At 51.0% G+C, this 16,414-nt stretch overlaps 1 protein-coding gene and 1 long non-coding RNA gene across 5 annotated transcripts in view; one reads left to right on the forward strand and one right to left on the reverse strand.

Annotated features, from left to right (window-relative positions):
• The window catches only part of LOC105858993 (uncharacterized), an 18,980-nt gene extending 9,861 nt beyond the window's left edge, over positions 1-9,119 (forward strand). Inside the window, exon 3 of one of the 3 annotated variants that reach the window (XR_012913688.1) lies at positions 9,037-9,119. This is a non-coding gene — a long non-coding RNA (uncharacterized LOC105858993). Of the gene's footprint in view, positions 1-579; positions 735-9,036 lie in introns of those variants that run through there. The other 2 variants (XR_012913686.1, XR_012913687.1) reach the window with 2 other exon arrangements.
• The window catches only part of SLC9A5 (solute carrier family 9 member A5), a 21,185-nt gene extending 5,260 nt beyond the window's left edge, over positions 1-15,925 (reverse strand). The window contains exons 1-14 of one of the 2 annotated variants that reach the window (XM_075995720.1): positions 15,336-15,921; positions 11,224-11,526; positions 9,133-9,296; positions 8,863-8,941; positions 8,395-8,572; positions 7,621-7,841; positions 7,195-7,397; positions 6,881-6,970; positions 6,713-6,783; positions 5,857-5,986; positions 5,280-5,368; positions 5,001-5,127; positions 824-994; positions 243-312 (exon numbers count right to left, since the gene is read on the reverse strand). In XM_075995720.1, coding sequence (XP_075851835.1) covers positions 243-312; positions 824-994; positions 5,001-5,127; positions 5,280-5,368; positions 5,857-5,986; positions 6,713-6,783; positions 6,881-6,970; positions 7,195-7,397; positions 7,621-7,841; positions 8,395-8,572; positions 8,863-8,941; positions 9,133-9,296; positions 11,224-11,526; positions 15,336-15,522 — 2,083 coding nt within the window. In that variant the 5' untranslated portion in view covers positions 15,523-15,921. Of the gene's footprint in view, positions 1-242; positions 313-823; positions 995-5,000; positions 5,128-5,279; positions 5,369-5,856; positions 5,987-6,712; positions 6,784-6,880; positions 6,971-7,194; positions 7,398-7,620; positions 7,842-8,394; positions 8,573-8,862; positions 8,942-9,132; positions 9,297-11,223; positions 11,527-15,335 lie in introns of both variants that reach the window. The other variant, XM_075995721.1, reaches the window with a different exon arrangement.
• Between the last annotated feature and the right edge of the window lie 489 nt (positions 15,926-16,414).

Consider the following 16,414-nt stretch of genomic DNA (forward strand, 5'->3'; position numbering starts at 1 on the left):
CCAGACCAAGCTCCTTCTCTATGACACCTTTCCAAGTCCTCAGGACCTGTAGCCCATAGTTAGCAACCGGACACCTCCTGCCACATATTGGCTAAGTGCTTTGAACATTTCCACTTGGAAGTCAAGTGTGCACATCTAGTCCCTGATGGTGCTGATGCACCCCCGGCCCCACCTCCAGCAGGTCCTCCAGGATGCTAGGCTCTTCCCCACCTCCCTCAGTCCCACCCCTGCTCCCTGCTTGCCTGTGTCCTGAAAGCCCAGGTGTCGAGGAGGTTTCCCATTTGTAGCCTCAGCATTAGCCACACCATCCTTCTAAAGACCAAGAAAGAAAACCTGAGCCTCTGGCCCTGGCTCCACACTCCCACCCTGTCATCTGATGGGGTTAACAGGAGGGCACGTTTTCCTACCCTAACAAGGGAGGGAATTTGTGTCACTCCCAATGGTTCTACCACACCTGTGCCAGCCAGGCAAGTATTGTAGAGTCTGAGTAACCCATGCATGGCCCAGCAAGGGCTCTGAGTGCATCAGCTTGGGCTGATTAGGGATGTCCTTTTGTCTTGCCTCTTTCTTCTCTGGTAGGAGGCCCTGCTGTCTCCCAGCAGGTGACCACATGGCCAAGAGATTGCTCTCCCTCTGAAGGCCTCCCCTTACCCTGCTGTGGCTCTAGGAAGATCTAAAAGGGAACCCAAACTGCTTCAGTCACCAAGTCTCTGAGAACTATCCAACTAGGGGTCCCCCTAGACTGGATTCCAACACTTAGAGGCTCAACACTGTGTGCTGTCAGCCTCCAGCCCCAAAGAGGAGTCCCAGAGAAAGGACATGCCTTCCTGCGGCCAGTCTTGCGAAGTCGTGGCTTGCTCTTGGTGAAGCAGATGTTGTGCTTGGTGGACTTAAAGGACTCTAGCCGCCGCTTCATGTTCTGCTGGAAGATCTCCTTGTCCTGCCGCTCCTGTGCATCCTCTGAGATGAAGTGGCGGCTGCAGCTGGCTTTGTACTGGCAATGACAGCCCCGCCCCACCATGAGGCCAGGTGCCTTGGCCTCCCACAGGAACCCCAGGCCACAGCCCCAACATGTTCATCACAGGCCCTGCCAGCCCAGCATTTCCAGAATTAGCCACGGATTGAAAAACAAAAAATAAATAGGAACACATCCAGAGGCTCTGTATTCTCAGTTCCCTAGGGAAAAGCTTCCCTTTATCCCAGAACTTCTCCCAAACCTAGCCTTCCCCATTCCCTGCCACCCTTTCCCAATTCTCTCTGATTTCAAGGTAAGCCTCTGTCTTGTCCCCCAGGGCTACTATGAGACCATGGGGGACAATTCCTTCTTTGCACCTCCATTTATCTGAGCCTGGCTCACACACCTGGCCCGCCTGTCCCCTGCTAGCTACACAGGATCCTCCGTCTAGGTTCTCCATCTAGCTATTTCAACAACCACCACCATGACATCCCGAGCTGTGCTTTGGACTTTTAGAACTATCTCCCCTGACACCCTGTACCTTCTCGGTCCCAACAATTCAGGACCACCCCCATCATCTGCTGTTTTTAACTCTTTCTCATAAAGACAAAGCCCACTACCCACTCACCTAAACTGCCTCCATCTCTGCCAGGGGCTGCTTAGCAACCCTTCCATTATCTGGCAGTAATCCCCACAGTACTGCTCAGTGTGTTTCTTCTCTCTCTCTCTCTCTTTTTTTAATCTCAAGCTATGTCTGATGCTCAGTATGTTTCAGATCATCTGGTCTTGCTTCATCTCCCCAGTCTGGTCCCTTTACTTCACATGAGCTCCCTTCCAGTCTCCATTTGCCATCCTCCACCCACACACTAGGAGGTGCCCCTCTGCCCACCTCCTTCAAAGGGCCCACAACTCCCAGCCCCTCCTTCCTGCCTCCATCAGCTCCTGTTCCTTCCTATTTCTTTACTCTCCAAAGTCTGCACTCCTTCCCTCACCACTGGTCCTTCCCCTCTGCTTTCAAGCAAGCGTCTGCCCTTTTTTTTTTGAGACAGAGTCTCACTTTGTTGCCCAGGCTAGAGTGCCATGGTGTCAGCCTAGCTCATAGCAACCTCAAACTCCTGTGCTCAAGCAATCCTGCTGCCTCAGCCTCCGAGTAGCTGGGACTACAGGCATGTGCCACCATGCCCGGCTAATTTTTTCTCTATATATTAGTTGGCCAATTAATTTCTTTCTATTTATTGTAGAGACTGGGTCTCGCTCTTGCTCAGGCTGGTTTCGATCTCCTGACCTCGAGCAATACGCTCACCTTGGCCTCCCAGAGTGCTAGGATTACAGGCCACTGCGCTTGGCCAAGCCTCTGGCCTTGACTCCTTGAAGACAGACTTTCCACTGACACCACCATCTCCCTTTTTATAATTTGATTCTGACACTTTCTCTCACACCCAGTACTTCCTTAAATACCAGAAATGCAATTCCAGGGTCTGTAACTCCACAGCCCTCCTTCTCCCTGGTCACCAGTGCTGTGGCCTCTGTCTAGGTGGCAGCCTGGCCTCTTTGCAGCATCCAGCCCTCCTTCCACCCCCCGCCTGAGGCACCATCTGCTACTGCTTCTGTAAAGGACTTCTCTGCTGGCTCCCTCTCTTTCTCCCACGTGCATTCCTCAAAGCCTTGGCCCCACATCTCCCTCTAAATGCTCTCCCCAAAGGACTTATCCATTCTCTTAACTTCAGCTATCCCAATGATATGGATCTATGGTCCCCAAACACCAGCCATCAGACCAGCTGCATTTGAGTCACCTGGGGATCTTAGTAAGAACACATATTCTCAACCTCATTCCACAGTACAGAGTCAGAATCTCCAGGAGGTGAAGCCAGAAATTTTGGACTCTAGCAAGTTACCTGGGAGATTCTGAGGTAGCCAGGTGAGGAAACCTCTGATATAGATTGTTTGCAAATCTTCCTCTCCAGCCCCTACCTCTCTCTTAAACTATAATCTTATCTTTCTAACTGCATAGTAGATACAGCTCTCTCTCTCTCTCTCTAATGATATTTCTGTGAAGAACATGAAGAATTATGAATTGTGTCATGGTACAACTAAGTGGATTCAGAACTGGTTGAGTAATCATACCCCAAAAATGCTTGATCCAAGTCAGTCTGGAGGAAAGTCTTTAGTAGCATGCCACAGGGCTCTGTCCTCAGCTCTATCCTGTTCAACATTTTTATGTTGATTTGGATGAATACAAAGTTAACAGGCTTAGCAAATTTTCAGATGATATGAATCTGGGGAGACATTTGGTGGCAAACATGGGATCCAAACAATGGAATGATAGGCTAAACCAAATAAGATGACATTTAACAGGATAAGCACAAACTTATTGCAGATTTTTAAAAAATTGACTACACATGAACTGATTGGACTAAACCCATTGACCAATCTTACAGACCCATACCCACACACACACACACACAACCAACCATCTATTATGCACTTCCTGATGTGGCACAATAAGAAATACATAGCATACTTAATGAATGTCCCTGAATCTGATCAGGCCTCTAGATTTAATGATCAGGAAATACAGGGAATGGAGGAGTATGTTAAACACCACCACTGGAATACAATCAGTAAAATCTAGAAAATGGAAAATTTTCCAAGACAAAGTATCCAGTTTCTTCAACAAATAAATAGTAAGGGGGAAAAAAGGGAGGAGAAGGAACTATTATAGATTTTTATTAATGAAGAGACATATTTCCCAAATGCGAAGTGTCTTTATTCGAATCCTAATTTGAACATCCAGCTGGAAAAAGGTATTTATTGAACACTGACTGGATGTAAGAGTTCTTGCCACCTAAAGATACATACTATAAAATATTTAGAGATGATGTGATATGATACCTGGAGTTTGCTTTAAGATAAAGTGTGGGCATGGTATGTATGTAATTATAAATGTAACAATCATGCATTGATAATTATCAGAGCTGGGTGATAGATAAATTTGAGTTATTCTCTCTACTGAAATTTTGCCTAAGAAAAAAAGTTTTTAAAGGGACAGTATGGGACCCCAGGGTGGTGAGCCAAAGCTGGAGGGCTCCTGGGATGTGGAAAGAGAATGGCAAGTTCTAGAACTAGAAAGATGAGAAAGTCTCTCTGTCCTGCCCTGGCCAACCACAGCTAGAGTAGCACCTTACATTCTGGGCCCCATTTCTTATGGCCAGAGAAGACACACCAGAGGCAGGAGAAGAAGCTGGCTTGAGGATAGGGGGGACTGTGTGGAAGGGAACTGTCTTAGAACCTTGGAAGATTTATTTTGCAGAGATGCAAAAAGTCAAATCAGGACCAGTGGGTGCAAATTAAAGGAAGCCGATTCTGTATCCATGGTAGACAGAGCCTTGACTGCTAAAACTGCCAGGAATACTAATGGCTGGCTTCCCATTTCAGAAAGGTTCAAGGTAATAGCTTGCTGCCCCCTTGTGGGATTAAAATAGCTTCTCTCCTGGATGGGCTGGGCCTTTCCAGGCATAAAGCTTCATGATACGCATTGGACTAACTCCTACTGCTTAAAGAGATGCCTGCCTTCCTCAGGCTAAGCTGGTCCTGCATGCTTCCTTGGAGCTCATAGCATAGCTCCTTGGAGCTCTGTCTGGCACCCTGCCATTCTCCAGTGACCCTCAAGGCCTCCTGTAATCTGTCTCCTTCTCTCCTCTTCAGGGCCAGTCCCCTAGGCCTATGTGCTCCTTTCCCTGCACACCACCGAGCTCTAATCTGCAGTGTGTCACTCCAGCTTTCCAACTGGCTCCTGGCCTCTCAATTCACACCCTCCAATTTGATCTGCACCCTGCTACCAGAGAAGGCATCCTTAAACATTACTCATACCAGGCCAACCCTTTCTCAAAAAAAAAAAAAAAGCAAATATTTCTTATTATTGACGAGGTAAAACCCACACTTCTGCCAGGCAACACAGCTCTCCATGGGCTGCCTCTGGAGCCCCTGATCATGGCCTCCCCAGACCACCCTCCCCCCCTCAGAGCTTGTGCCTGCCTGCTCTCACCCTGCGGCGTGGCTTGTAGAGGCCTCCACAGAGCAGATGATGCATCACAGCATCCTCACGGTCCCGGCCGCTGCGTACTGTGTCAATCACCTGCAGATCCAGACACGCTCCACTGCCACTCTCCCTCCTGCAGGAGGCAGGGGACAGTGTGCTAGGCAGGAAGCAGGAGGCACAGGCCAGGGGAAGGACAGAAACAAAGGTGCTGACAAATCTTGCCCAATGATGGAGAGGGCCCAATGGAGAGGAGTTTGAGGAAGGGGAAGGGGCTCATGGACTCACAGCAAGTTGGTGACAGAAGTCTCTGCCACAGAATTACGGCTGGGCATAGAGGGCAGTGTAAGACCTGCAGAAGACAAAACGTGGCCACCCTGCGGGGGTCACGATCAAGGTCAGACAGCAATCAGATGAAGGGTAGCCCAGGCAGAGGGTAATAAAGAGAATAACAATAATTAACACTTATTTTGCTCTTTTGATGTGTCAGGTACTGTGCTAGGCACTTTGCATACCGAATCCACAAAACTCTGTCACATAGGTCTGCTTATTACTTCTTTCTTACAGCTGAGGGAACTGAGGCTCAGAGTATAAGTGACTTACCCAAGGTCACAAGCTTGGAATTGATAACAACTGCACCACGCCAGAGTCTAGCTGTTTCCCACCTTTCTGTACTGCCTGCCAGACTCTGAACATCAGCACCAGGCCCAGCTGGTTCCTGTAGCTGCCACTTCACAAGCCCATGTAGCCAGCTGGGAATTCCCAACTCCCCGCTCAGGGCCTACATGCCAGTCACTCCTCTCTGTCCCGCTCTGCTGGCCATCTGCCCACCCACCACTGGCCTACCTGGTAGCTGCCGGCCCACCTGGTCCACAAAGCTGATGGCATCCCGGATGTTGAGTCTGTAGTACACATCCCAGATCTCGTCCCGGATGCGGTAGGCTGACCGCCGCATCAGCAGCTGACTCAGGTACTTCTTGTCAAACTGCTCCCACCTACAGAGGATGCCAGGCCGGGCCCTGAGTACTATTATTCTCAAGGCCCAGCTGGCCGGCCCTTCCTCAGATGGGGCAGGGACACTACCAGCCCTTTCCTGGTATGGGCCTCAGCCAGGGAGAATCTCAAGTCTAGTCTCTGCCTTTATGGAATTTACAGTGTTATGGGAAAGCCTGACATTAATTGAAATTATTACAAATAACTATAAACTTGCAACCATGAAAAGAACTGCCAAGGATAACTATAGAATATGATAGGGACTTGTCCTCCTCATCAGGGAGGCCAGAGAAGGCCTCCCAGAGAAGGAATTGATGCCTACGGTGAGAGCTGAAGGATGACCAGAGTTGAGTTAAATGAGAGGGAGGCAAGGGAGTGTTCTAGTGGAGAGAACATGTGCAAACGTCCTAGCAGTCAGGCTGGGGGAGCATGGTTGGTCCTGAGGCTCTAAAACAGGGTCCATGGAATTAGCAGGCAGACAGTCAAAGACAGAGCAGAGCACGCTGAGGCTGGAGTCTGGCAGGTGCCAGACCATGCAGGGCCAGGCAGGCCACACTGGGGACCCCTGTCTTATCCACAGAGCACTGGGATGCCACTAAAGGGCTTTAGGCAGAGGTTACTCAGCCTGAACCTGGCTCTGTCCCTTCTCAGAAGTGTGGCACAGCTCTCATGCTGCCCTGGCTGGTGGGGCTGCTGCTGCTGAAGGAGCCTCGGGGCAGCTCCCTCACCTGTCCCTCCAGTAGTGGTAGCCATGGTGCCCCACAACGTCCTCCACTGCAGCCAGAATGTGGTCAAAAGTCTAGAAGGGGGGTGGGTAGGGGGACTGGATCAGGACTCTGCCCAAGATGGGAGAAGGGAGAGAGGGAGAGGTGGAGGGATGGGGTTCTGGTACCCACGTGCTCATGCAGCTCCTGGTTCAGGGTGGGTTTGTGATGCTCACTTCTCTTCACCTTCAGCCACTTGACCAGTGGCTTGATGGTCAAGCCCTATGGACAGGCAGGAGGTGAGCCCTGTCCTATTCAGTTCCCTGCTGCCATTTTCACCCCATAATTAGGCTTTAGCTTCTGCACTGCCACCCCGCTGCACTCAAGGTCTGGGACGTCAGGTCCCTGCATCCCCCAGTGGGAAGAGGAAGCCTGTCCCATAGGCTCCAAGAATCCCCTAGGGCCTGCCAGACCCTCTCCCCACCCAGCCTCATGGGCATTCCCACCTGCACGATGACTGTGAAGAAGACCACCACAATAGTGGTGGCCACAAAGTAGTCCTTGGCAGGGACCTTGGTCCTGTCCAGTAGGATGACGAGAGCAAAGGCCACAGCCCCCCGCAGGCCCCCATAGGACATCACCACCTGGTCAATCTTGTCCAGAGGGACCAGCCGGACCTGATTCAGCACCCACGTCTGCAGGACTACGCCTACAGCAGGAGGGAGGTCAGTGGGAGCAAGGCGTTGGGAGAGGAGGACATAGGAGTGGATGGCACCACGTACCTGGGCTAAGGTCTAATGGGGATAGGAGAGGTGAGCAACAGGAAAGGCTTAGGTATTGACAAGGATGTGGACTGAGATTGGGGAATGAGCTGCAGGGGCAAGGAAAGGGAGACAGGAAGAGAGTTGGAAAGCAGAGGGTGCCAGCAATACCGAGGGCTCGGAAGAACAGGATGAAGATGAGGGTGCCTAGCACCAGCCCAGAGTCCCAGGCCCACTTAGAAGAGTCTACAGCTGAGATGCCAAGCAGCATGAAGATGATGGTCTCAGCACAGCTGGCTAGAGTCTTCATTGTGTATTTGACAGCTGTACGTGACTTATGGGAGATGTTGGCCTCCACATACTTCTTACAGCCCAGGCCACACATGGTCACCCTGAGAGAGGGATGGAAACAGGGCAAGTGAGGAGGGGTCCCAGGGGCCTCAGGCTCTGAGGTTTGAGCATGCTACAGGAGGGGGTATTGCCCATGACAGATGTTAAACTCTCAGAGTGAAGCCCAGGAAAGCATGAAATCTGCTATTAATAGTTAGTAGTGGTGCTGAGATAAGAGTCCAGATCTCCAGGCTTCCCCTCATGCCTCCTGGAAGGGAAGGTGGGAGAAACATGCTCTGATCAGTAGACTCTCTGAGGCACCTTTTGGAGGGCTGTGGCCACCAGACCTGGAAGTCTACTTCCAGCCCAGCCCACACCCCAGAGGGCACTTCAGGCAAAGGAAAATTGGGTTCTGGGGTACCCAGGAAAGTTCTGGAGGCAGCTCCTGAAATATTATCTGAAGTTTACTGTCTCCCCAGGGGAATCTGAGGCTCCTACTACCACAAGGGCTCAGGAAACCTATGGACGCCACAGAGTCCTGCTTCTGCCCATATGAAGGGCAATCATTTCCAGGCCCTCCTCCCAGCTATGTGCCCGCAAGGCCCCCAGACTCACGCAAGAATGGCGGAGAGTGAGGCCATTTCAGCAGTGAGGTAGGCTGCATAGGCGAGGAGGAAGACCAGCAGCGGCTCGATGATGCGGACCCGCTTGGTGAAGCGTGTGGTCAGGGCCAGGAGGAAGGCAAAGACTAAGCCCACGGCTGCCCCGCCCAGACTGACCACAAACAGGGAGGCTGGGGGAGGAGTGGGTTATCAGCATGACCCCTGGCCCAGAACCTCCTGGGGCTGACAAGACTGCTGCCTGGCAGGGAGTGGAGGATGATGCCCACTGCACTCGCAGGGGCTCAGAACCCCAGAGCCAGGATCCCAGGGCAAGCCCCTCCCAGACCCCACTTCTCCATAGAGGAGGGGAGGAAAAGAGGCAACCCAGACAGCCTCCTCTGTCCTAATGTGGGATGGAAGGGGCTCAGCAATCCAACAGAGACAGACCTCTGATGCCAGCTGAGAGGGGGGAAATACTGACCGACTCCCTTCAAGTAGTCAGTGGCCTGTACGTTGGCAGAGCCCATCTCCACAAAGGAGTTGCAGACCTTGTACAGCACCTGAGTGAGAAGAGGAGAGTCAGGAGCAAGGTGGGGAAGGCAGCAACTGGGACTTCTGGGAGACAATAAGAGCTGAGACTATATTTCTTCACCAGGTGACCCATGGGAAGAGTCTAAGTCGGCTCCAACACCCAAATGACCAAAGCATGCAGCCTGGGGACAGGGAGTGGCAACCAGCTGAGCGTTCTCACCACAGTGACTGCATCGTTGAGCAGGGACTCGCCAAAGACGATGATAAAGAGAGTCTCATTGACGTGCACTTCCTCAAACACAGCCAGCACGGCCACAGGGTCCACGGCTGAGATGAGGCTCCCAAACAGCAGGAAGTCTAGGAAGCCAGCCTGCACCTTAGGGGCTATTGAAGGAGAGATGGAGGACAGGCCAGTAATTGGTGAAGATGGATGACATCGTCTCCTGCAGCACTCCCTGGGACCAGCTCCGGCTCCACCCCCACTGATAAAACAAGGACACCCAAGGAGGACTTCTTATGGTAAAGAGAGCACTGGCTATGAGCCAAGCTGCCTATGCCTAAGGCCTGGCTGGGCCACTTACCACTTGTGTGATGTTGGCTCTGTCATTGTCACATGACTTCTCTTAGCCATGCCTCCTCATCTGCCTACCCTACAAGATTGCTGCAAAAATCAACCCAGCCATTTAGAAAAGAAAAGATAAAACAACCCAGGAGATGGCTAACAAAGCTCTATGTGACCTGAAAGACTAAAGTGGCACAAGTATTAATAATAAAACCTGTAGGAACAGTAATCACAACTACCAGCAGGAGGAAAACTGCCTGCTAACTAGCTTTTATTAGGGAAAATAACAAAGGAATGTGCTTTCTCTCACATGTGTGGTTCCCAGCCAAACGTATGTGACACAATTCTCTGAACAGAGTATGAAAAGCACCACAAGGTAGGACTTGAACATGTCATATAATACATATAATGACACATTCGATACATAGATATAATGGCATGTTCAAGTCTGTGAGCCTCAGTTTCCCCATGTATACATTGAGAATAATAATATCTACCTCAAAAATGTCTTTATTTAGCCAGTGCCTCATACATAGTAAGCACCCAAAAGATACTACCTATTATTAGGATTACTACTAGTGTTATGATCTGATGTCCTCCCTTCCCTTTCTGCTACAAATAGTTCACTATCTCAATAGGGAAACCAGGATGGAGTCCCCCGGTAAGAATTGCAAACCTCTCCTTGTACCTTGGAAAAAGTCTGAATTATCAACATTCAGGGTTAAATGGATTTCTTGGGTCAGGAAATTCAGAAGGTAGCAAGAGGCTGGGCGTGGTGGCTCATGCCTATAATCCTAGCACTCTGGAAGGCCAAGGCGGGTGGATCGTTTGAGCTCAGGAGTTTGAGACCAGCCTGAGCAAAAGCAAGACCCAGTCTCTACTAAAAAAATAGAAAGAAATTATCTGGAAAACTAAAAATATATAGAAAAAATTAGCCAGGCATGGTGGTACATGCCTGTAGTCCCAGCTACTTGGGAGGCTAGGGCAGGAGGATTGCTTGAGCCCAGGAGTTTGAGGTTGCTATGAGCCAGGCTGATGCCACGGCACTCTAGCCTGGGCAACAGAGTGAGATTCTGTCTCAAAAAAATATATAATAAATAAATAAAAAGAAGGTAGCAAGAGAGGGCAGCCTAACAGCAAAGAGCCTCAGTAAAATGGACCTCTCCTACTAACCTTGGACCTGATAGCAAACAAATGTAAGGAGCTGTATTTCCTCAACCACTTAATGGGACGAATTATACCCTCAATATGGTTGCTCTGAAGAGTCAGTGGGATAAATAAGGAGAGAACACCCAGTGTAGTGTCAGTATTTGTGGATGTGTAATATGTATTTATTAAAAATTATAATAAAAACAGGAAATCACCCTGGCATGGCCTGGGCAGAGCCAGGATGGTAGGCCATTGTAGGAATAGAGAGCAGTGCCTCAAGGGAGCAGGGCTGGCAAGTGGCAGTGTGGTAACAGAGGGCAGGATGCAACAGAGTGGTAACACAGGCGTGGCAGCCCACGCACAGCTGGGAGCCAGGCTCCTGCTCAGCTGTCATGTTGCAGATGCCCAGACTCGATTGGCAGCTACCTAAATGAGGGCTGAAGCCCATCGGCATGTTGCCTTGCACTCCAGGTGGGAGAGATGGAGCTCACAGTGCATAGCTCTCGCCAGCATGAGACCTCCAGAGTTAGAGGAGAGGGGAGTGGGGTGATGGGTTTGGGAAAGCCTCCCTCTGCCAACCCAGGTCTTAGGGTCACTCACCCACAAGTCCAGCCTGCTGTAGGCCCCAGAGGGCAGCGCCTGTTGTGAAGGCATTCCAGAGTGTGCCCACCACAGCATAGGTGAGGATGGCACCCAAGTTGTCAAAGAACAGCCGGCTAGGCATGAAATAGCCTGAGTCCAGCACGATAGGAGGCAGCAGGAAGAGGAAGAAGGTGCCTGGCTCCAGCTGGTACTCAGCTTTCTTGGCCACAGCCAACACAATGCCCCCCAGCACCAGGCCCAGCAAAATCAGCAAGCAGCTCTCAGGGACCAGAGACGTTACTTTCCGAGACAGATGAAACACTATAATGCAAAAAGACGGCAGGAGACATCAGCTTACGGGATGCCCTCCCACACACTGGCCTATAACCCCCAGTCTTAAAAGGTTACCTAAGGTCAGGATCCTTGACCCTTCTAGAATCTCTAATCTTCAGGGCTGCAAACCCTTCCCTGCAGCCAAAGCTGTCATTTTTTTGGTGTTCCTGTCATCATGCCAGGGCAACCTAGGCCTTTGCTTGCTTTTCCCCTTTCTAGAAATGCCCCCTCCTTGCTACTCTCAGCCTCAGGGACCTCACCTTTCTCCATAGCCATTGTTTAAACCTGAGCAAATGCTACCCAGTATCTTTTTATGCACAATATAGCTGTAAAAATCAGGTCATCTGGATTCAGGCTGCTTAGCTTCAAAGCCTAAGGCCTCCATTTCCCAGTCCTATGATCTTGGAGCAAATAACTTCACCTATCTGACCTTCAGTTTTCTTATCAGCAAAATGGGAGTAAAAACAATAATGACCTCATAGGATTGTTGTAAGTATTAGAAAAGACAATCTACTCAAAGGCACTTAGCATACTGCTTTATAGTAAGCACCCAAGAAATGTTACCTATCGTTATATTAATATTATGATGTCTTGCCTTTCTAACTAGAACATAATGCATATTATAGCTCCTAGGAGCATTGTAGACCTCCTAGCCCAATGCACTTTTCATTATATAGGTTCACTCAGGACTCTGTAGTTTAAAAAACTTTGGGGACTGAGCATGGTGGGTCAAACCTATGGTCCTAGCACTTTGGGAGGCCAAGGCAGGAGTATCATTTGAGGCCACATTGTTTGAGGCCAAGAGGCCTGAGCAACACAGCAACACCCTGATGCTACAAAAAAAATTTTAAAACTTAACTGTGTATGGTAGTACATGCCTATAGTTCCAGCTACTAGGGAGGCTGAGGTGGGAGGATCACTTGAGCCCAGAAGCTTGAGATTACAGTGAGCTATGATTGCGCCACTGTACTCCAGTCTGGGTGACAGAGTGAGACCCTGACTCTAAAATAAATGAATAAATAATAAAAAAATTAAAAACTCGGGGTTCAGCAGTCAGAAGATCTTCAAGTCTTCTTCCAGCCTTAGCATGTCTAACTATGAGATATCAGGCAACTTATCTAACTTACCTTAAAGTAAGTAATTGAACTTCAATTTCTTTATTTATTTATTTTTATTTATTTATTTATTTTAAGACAGTATCGCTTTGTTGCTCAGGCTAGAGTGAGTGCCGTGGCGTCAGCCTAGCTCACAGCAACCTCAAACTCCTGGGCTCAAGCAATCCTACTGCCTCAGCCTTCCAAGTAGCTGGGACTACAGGCATGCGCCACCATGCCTGGCTAATTTTTTCTATATATATTAGTTGGCCAATTAATTTCTATTTATAGTAGAGATGGGGTCTCGCTCAGGCTGGTTTCAACTCCCGACCTCCAGCAATCCACCCGCCTCAGCCTCCCAGAGTGCTAGGATTACAGGCGTGGGCCATGGCACCCGGCCTGAACTTCAATTTCTTCTCCTAAAAAATATATCCATCGCAAAGGATGAGGATAAAATGATATGAAGTGTGTAAATGTGCCCAGTCACATATGTCAGTCACATGTGTCACATGTGTCAGTCACATAGTAAGTTCTTTTCCTAGAGACAGAACAGTTTAATCTGTCTCTAGGAAAAGAAGGGGTTAAGAAAAGGGTTTCCAGCACTATTGCATTTCCTGCTTTTGTCCCCTAAAATAAATTCTCTTGGCTCTCCTTTGGGCCCTCAGACTAGAAGTGGACACCTCTCTCCCTCCACAATCCTTAGGGTACTGGTGGAGGAGACCTCCATGTTATCCTGGTGAGACCCTATGCAAAGATAGTGCTCTTTGGAAGCTGGCCCCAGAGGGCCTAGGATCCTAGTCTTAGCACATAGTGGGCTCTACGTAAATATTTGTGGAATAAAAGGGAGAAAACCTCCTAGCAATGAAGTTAGGGGAAAGTATTCCTGAACGTTCTGCCTATCTTTTTCCCTTTTGCTGCGAATATTTTTGGCTGGTAAGGAGGCTCTCTTCTCCTACCTCCATAGGAGATGCTATCCAAACTAGGAAAAGCACCAAGATTTATTGAAGAGAACTACGGTTGTTGCTATAAACCCTAAGACAGGAACCCTTCTGTAATTCACAGACTTCTCAGCAAACTCAAGTCTTGGCTCCAAATCTGGGGCTCCTCCCCATCTTACTCTCATGCTGCTGAGCTTCTAGGGCAAGCTCAATCATAGATGTCTCCATACTCATCCCTACTTTGGGTCCCCCTACTATTTTTTTTTTTTTTTTTTGAGACAGAGTCTCACTTTATTGCCCAGGCTAGAGTGAGTACCATGGCATGAGCTTATCTCACAGCAACCTCAAACTCCCAGGCTCAAGCAATCCTTCTGCCTCAGCCTCCTGAGTAGCTGGGACTACAGGCATGTGACACCATGACCAACTAATTTTTTCTGTATATATTTGTTGGCCAATTAATTTCTTTCTATTTATAGTAGAGATGGGGTCTTGCTCTTGCTCAGCCTGGTTTTGAACTCCTGACCTCGAGCAATCTGCCTGCCTCAGCCTCCCAGAGTGCTAGGATTACAGGTGTGAGCCACCTCGCCCGGCCTGGTCCCCCTCCTATTTCATCTTCATCTCATGCACCAACCCAGCCCTGCAATCCAAGACCCATCACAAAAGCCCTTGTCTGGCAGAACCAGGCTCCCTGAAGGCATTTGAGTCCTGCTTTCCATTATTAATACCCAGCTGTCACAGCAGAGTGGAGAGTTCTTCAGCTCCTGCCCAACCCCCCACCCCCCAGAGCATCCCTGGGGGAGAAGAGGACAAAGTCTAGGCTGTGTGATTCCTACATGAAGGCTGTATTGGTGAGACTGGAGTACAGACTGTGCCAACATAGATGGGGAGTGAGTAGCAACGCTCAGCTATAATTAGTCAACCCCACAGCGGAGCCTGCACAACAGGGAGAAGGAGGAGGAGGGTCTCGGGTGGAGGATGGACCACTGGCTGCTCAGCAGGGAGGAGGAAGGAACAGAAGCAGGGAAAAGCAGCTCTATTCAGGGAAAAAGCAGTCTGAAGCACAACCTTCAATGCTGTGAGGACTGAAGGAGGTCCGATATATGAAAACACCTCTGGTAGGCAACACAGTCAGCACTCCCCCCCCCCATAAATGGAAGTTCCTTATACACTGAAATGAGAAGAATATGAACTTGAATGGGGAGGGGGCTCCCACACCTAGGTGCAAGAAGGCAGCATCTTTAAGTGGGGAGCAGAGGAGAGCTAGAGGGAAAGTGGCAGTTTAGTATGCCACCCAAGAGAATGGACACTTGACCTGGTCTCCAGGGAAGGCTGCTTCTTCAGGACCAGGATGCCTGGGTTCTCCAGAGAATACAATCACCTCAATATCCCCCCCACCCCCAGCGTGCTCACCACTAACAGAGGTTTCTGAGAGGCTGGGGACTGGTGGGGGAGAGATCAGACGAGGAGGGCTTACTGCAAGTGGAAGAGGGGAGCAGAGAGGGCAAAGGAGCCTAAAGATGGAGGTGGGAAGAGCTCAGGCAGCCCTCTAGCTAGGCAAATCCTCAGGACTCCCACAGGAGGAGACCCGGAGGAGGGAGAGCTACAAGAGAGGGCGGCGGCGTAGGAACTGAGCGAGAGCCCGGATTTGTCGAATGGGAACCTAAGTCCCAGCACTGTGCAAGAAGCCACCTGGATGTGGGGACCCGGTTGTTGGGGGCGGGTCCGCTACTGGCCGCCGGCCTGGCACACGCACACACGCACTCACCGATTTTGGCCAGGCTGGCCACCAGGATCCACAGGGCTACCAGGTAGGGCGCCTCGACCTCATGCCACTGCCAGCGGAAAAGCACCAAGCCTGGGGGAAGTTCGCCCGGGGACCCCGGCTTCTGGGGGGGCTCTTCGGCCGCCCCCGCCAGGGGCAGCGCGAGCAGGGGCAGTGCAGCACGCAGCATCCTGCCGCCCGCCCAGCCGCCCTCCCGGCTCAGCACCGCCGCCGGCCCAGCGTCGCCGTCGCCGCCGCCGCCTACCGGGCGCCCCCGCGTCACAGGCACGTGGGGCTCGCTCCCCCCAATCCGGGCTCCGATACCTACAAGCCAGGTTCGGACTCCGAGATTCTGTCCCGGACGCCCGTAGTCCAGACCCTTCCTCCTTCCCCCCAAACCTGTCCCAGCTCCGGAAATTTCCCGGTGCAGCCGTACCCCAAGTCCCGCAATCTACTCCTTCCAGTCAGCTCCCGCAAAACCGCCCCCACCGGATTCAGAGAGGTGAGCGGCCTCGGCTGTCCCCCGCAGCCCACCGCGGGAGGGGCCGGGGTCCGCTGCGGGGCGCGGCTCCCTCACTGTCAGTGCCCCCCGGCGGTCTGCAGCTCGCCCCCAATGCCAAGGCGGCGGGCCCAGCGCAGCCGGGTGCAGACGCCAGGGGGCAGTGCTCGGCCGCCTTCCGCGCCGCCCTCTCACTGCTAGGACCCCCCATAGGCCCCCTCCAGGGCCAGAGCTGCGCACGCGCATGGCGCTCCCATAAAGCCGTGGTGGACACCACTGCTCCCAACGTCGCCAGAAACCCCAAGACCCAAACTGAGCTCACTCATTCCAGGCGGAAAACGAGGCTGTTCCTCTTCATCTCCCAAATTGAGGGGCATCCGGCCCTCCCTTTCCCTCACATACAGAGAACGATTCTCACCTTTTCCGTAAAGCTGAAGGGAACCTATGGAAAACTCAGCCTATTGATTCTCTTCAAATTAGGCAGGTTCCACCCAACTTTTTCCCCAAATCTGAGAGGCATTCAGCTTATCTCGCCCCAAACAGAGAAAAATAATCTCCACTTTTCATTCAAACTGAGGGGCAC

Source organism: Microcebus murinus, chromosome 20, assembly GCF_040939455.1.
Source record: "Microcebus murinus isolate Inina chromosome 20, M.murinus_Inina_mat1.0, whole genome shotgun sequence".
NCBI classification, from domain to species: Eukaryota; Metazoa; Chordata; class Mammalia; order Primates; family Cheirogaleidae; genus Microcebus; species Microcebus murinus.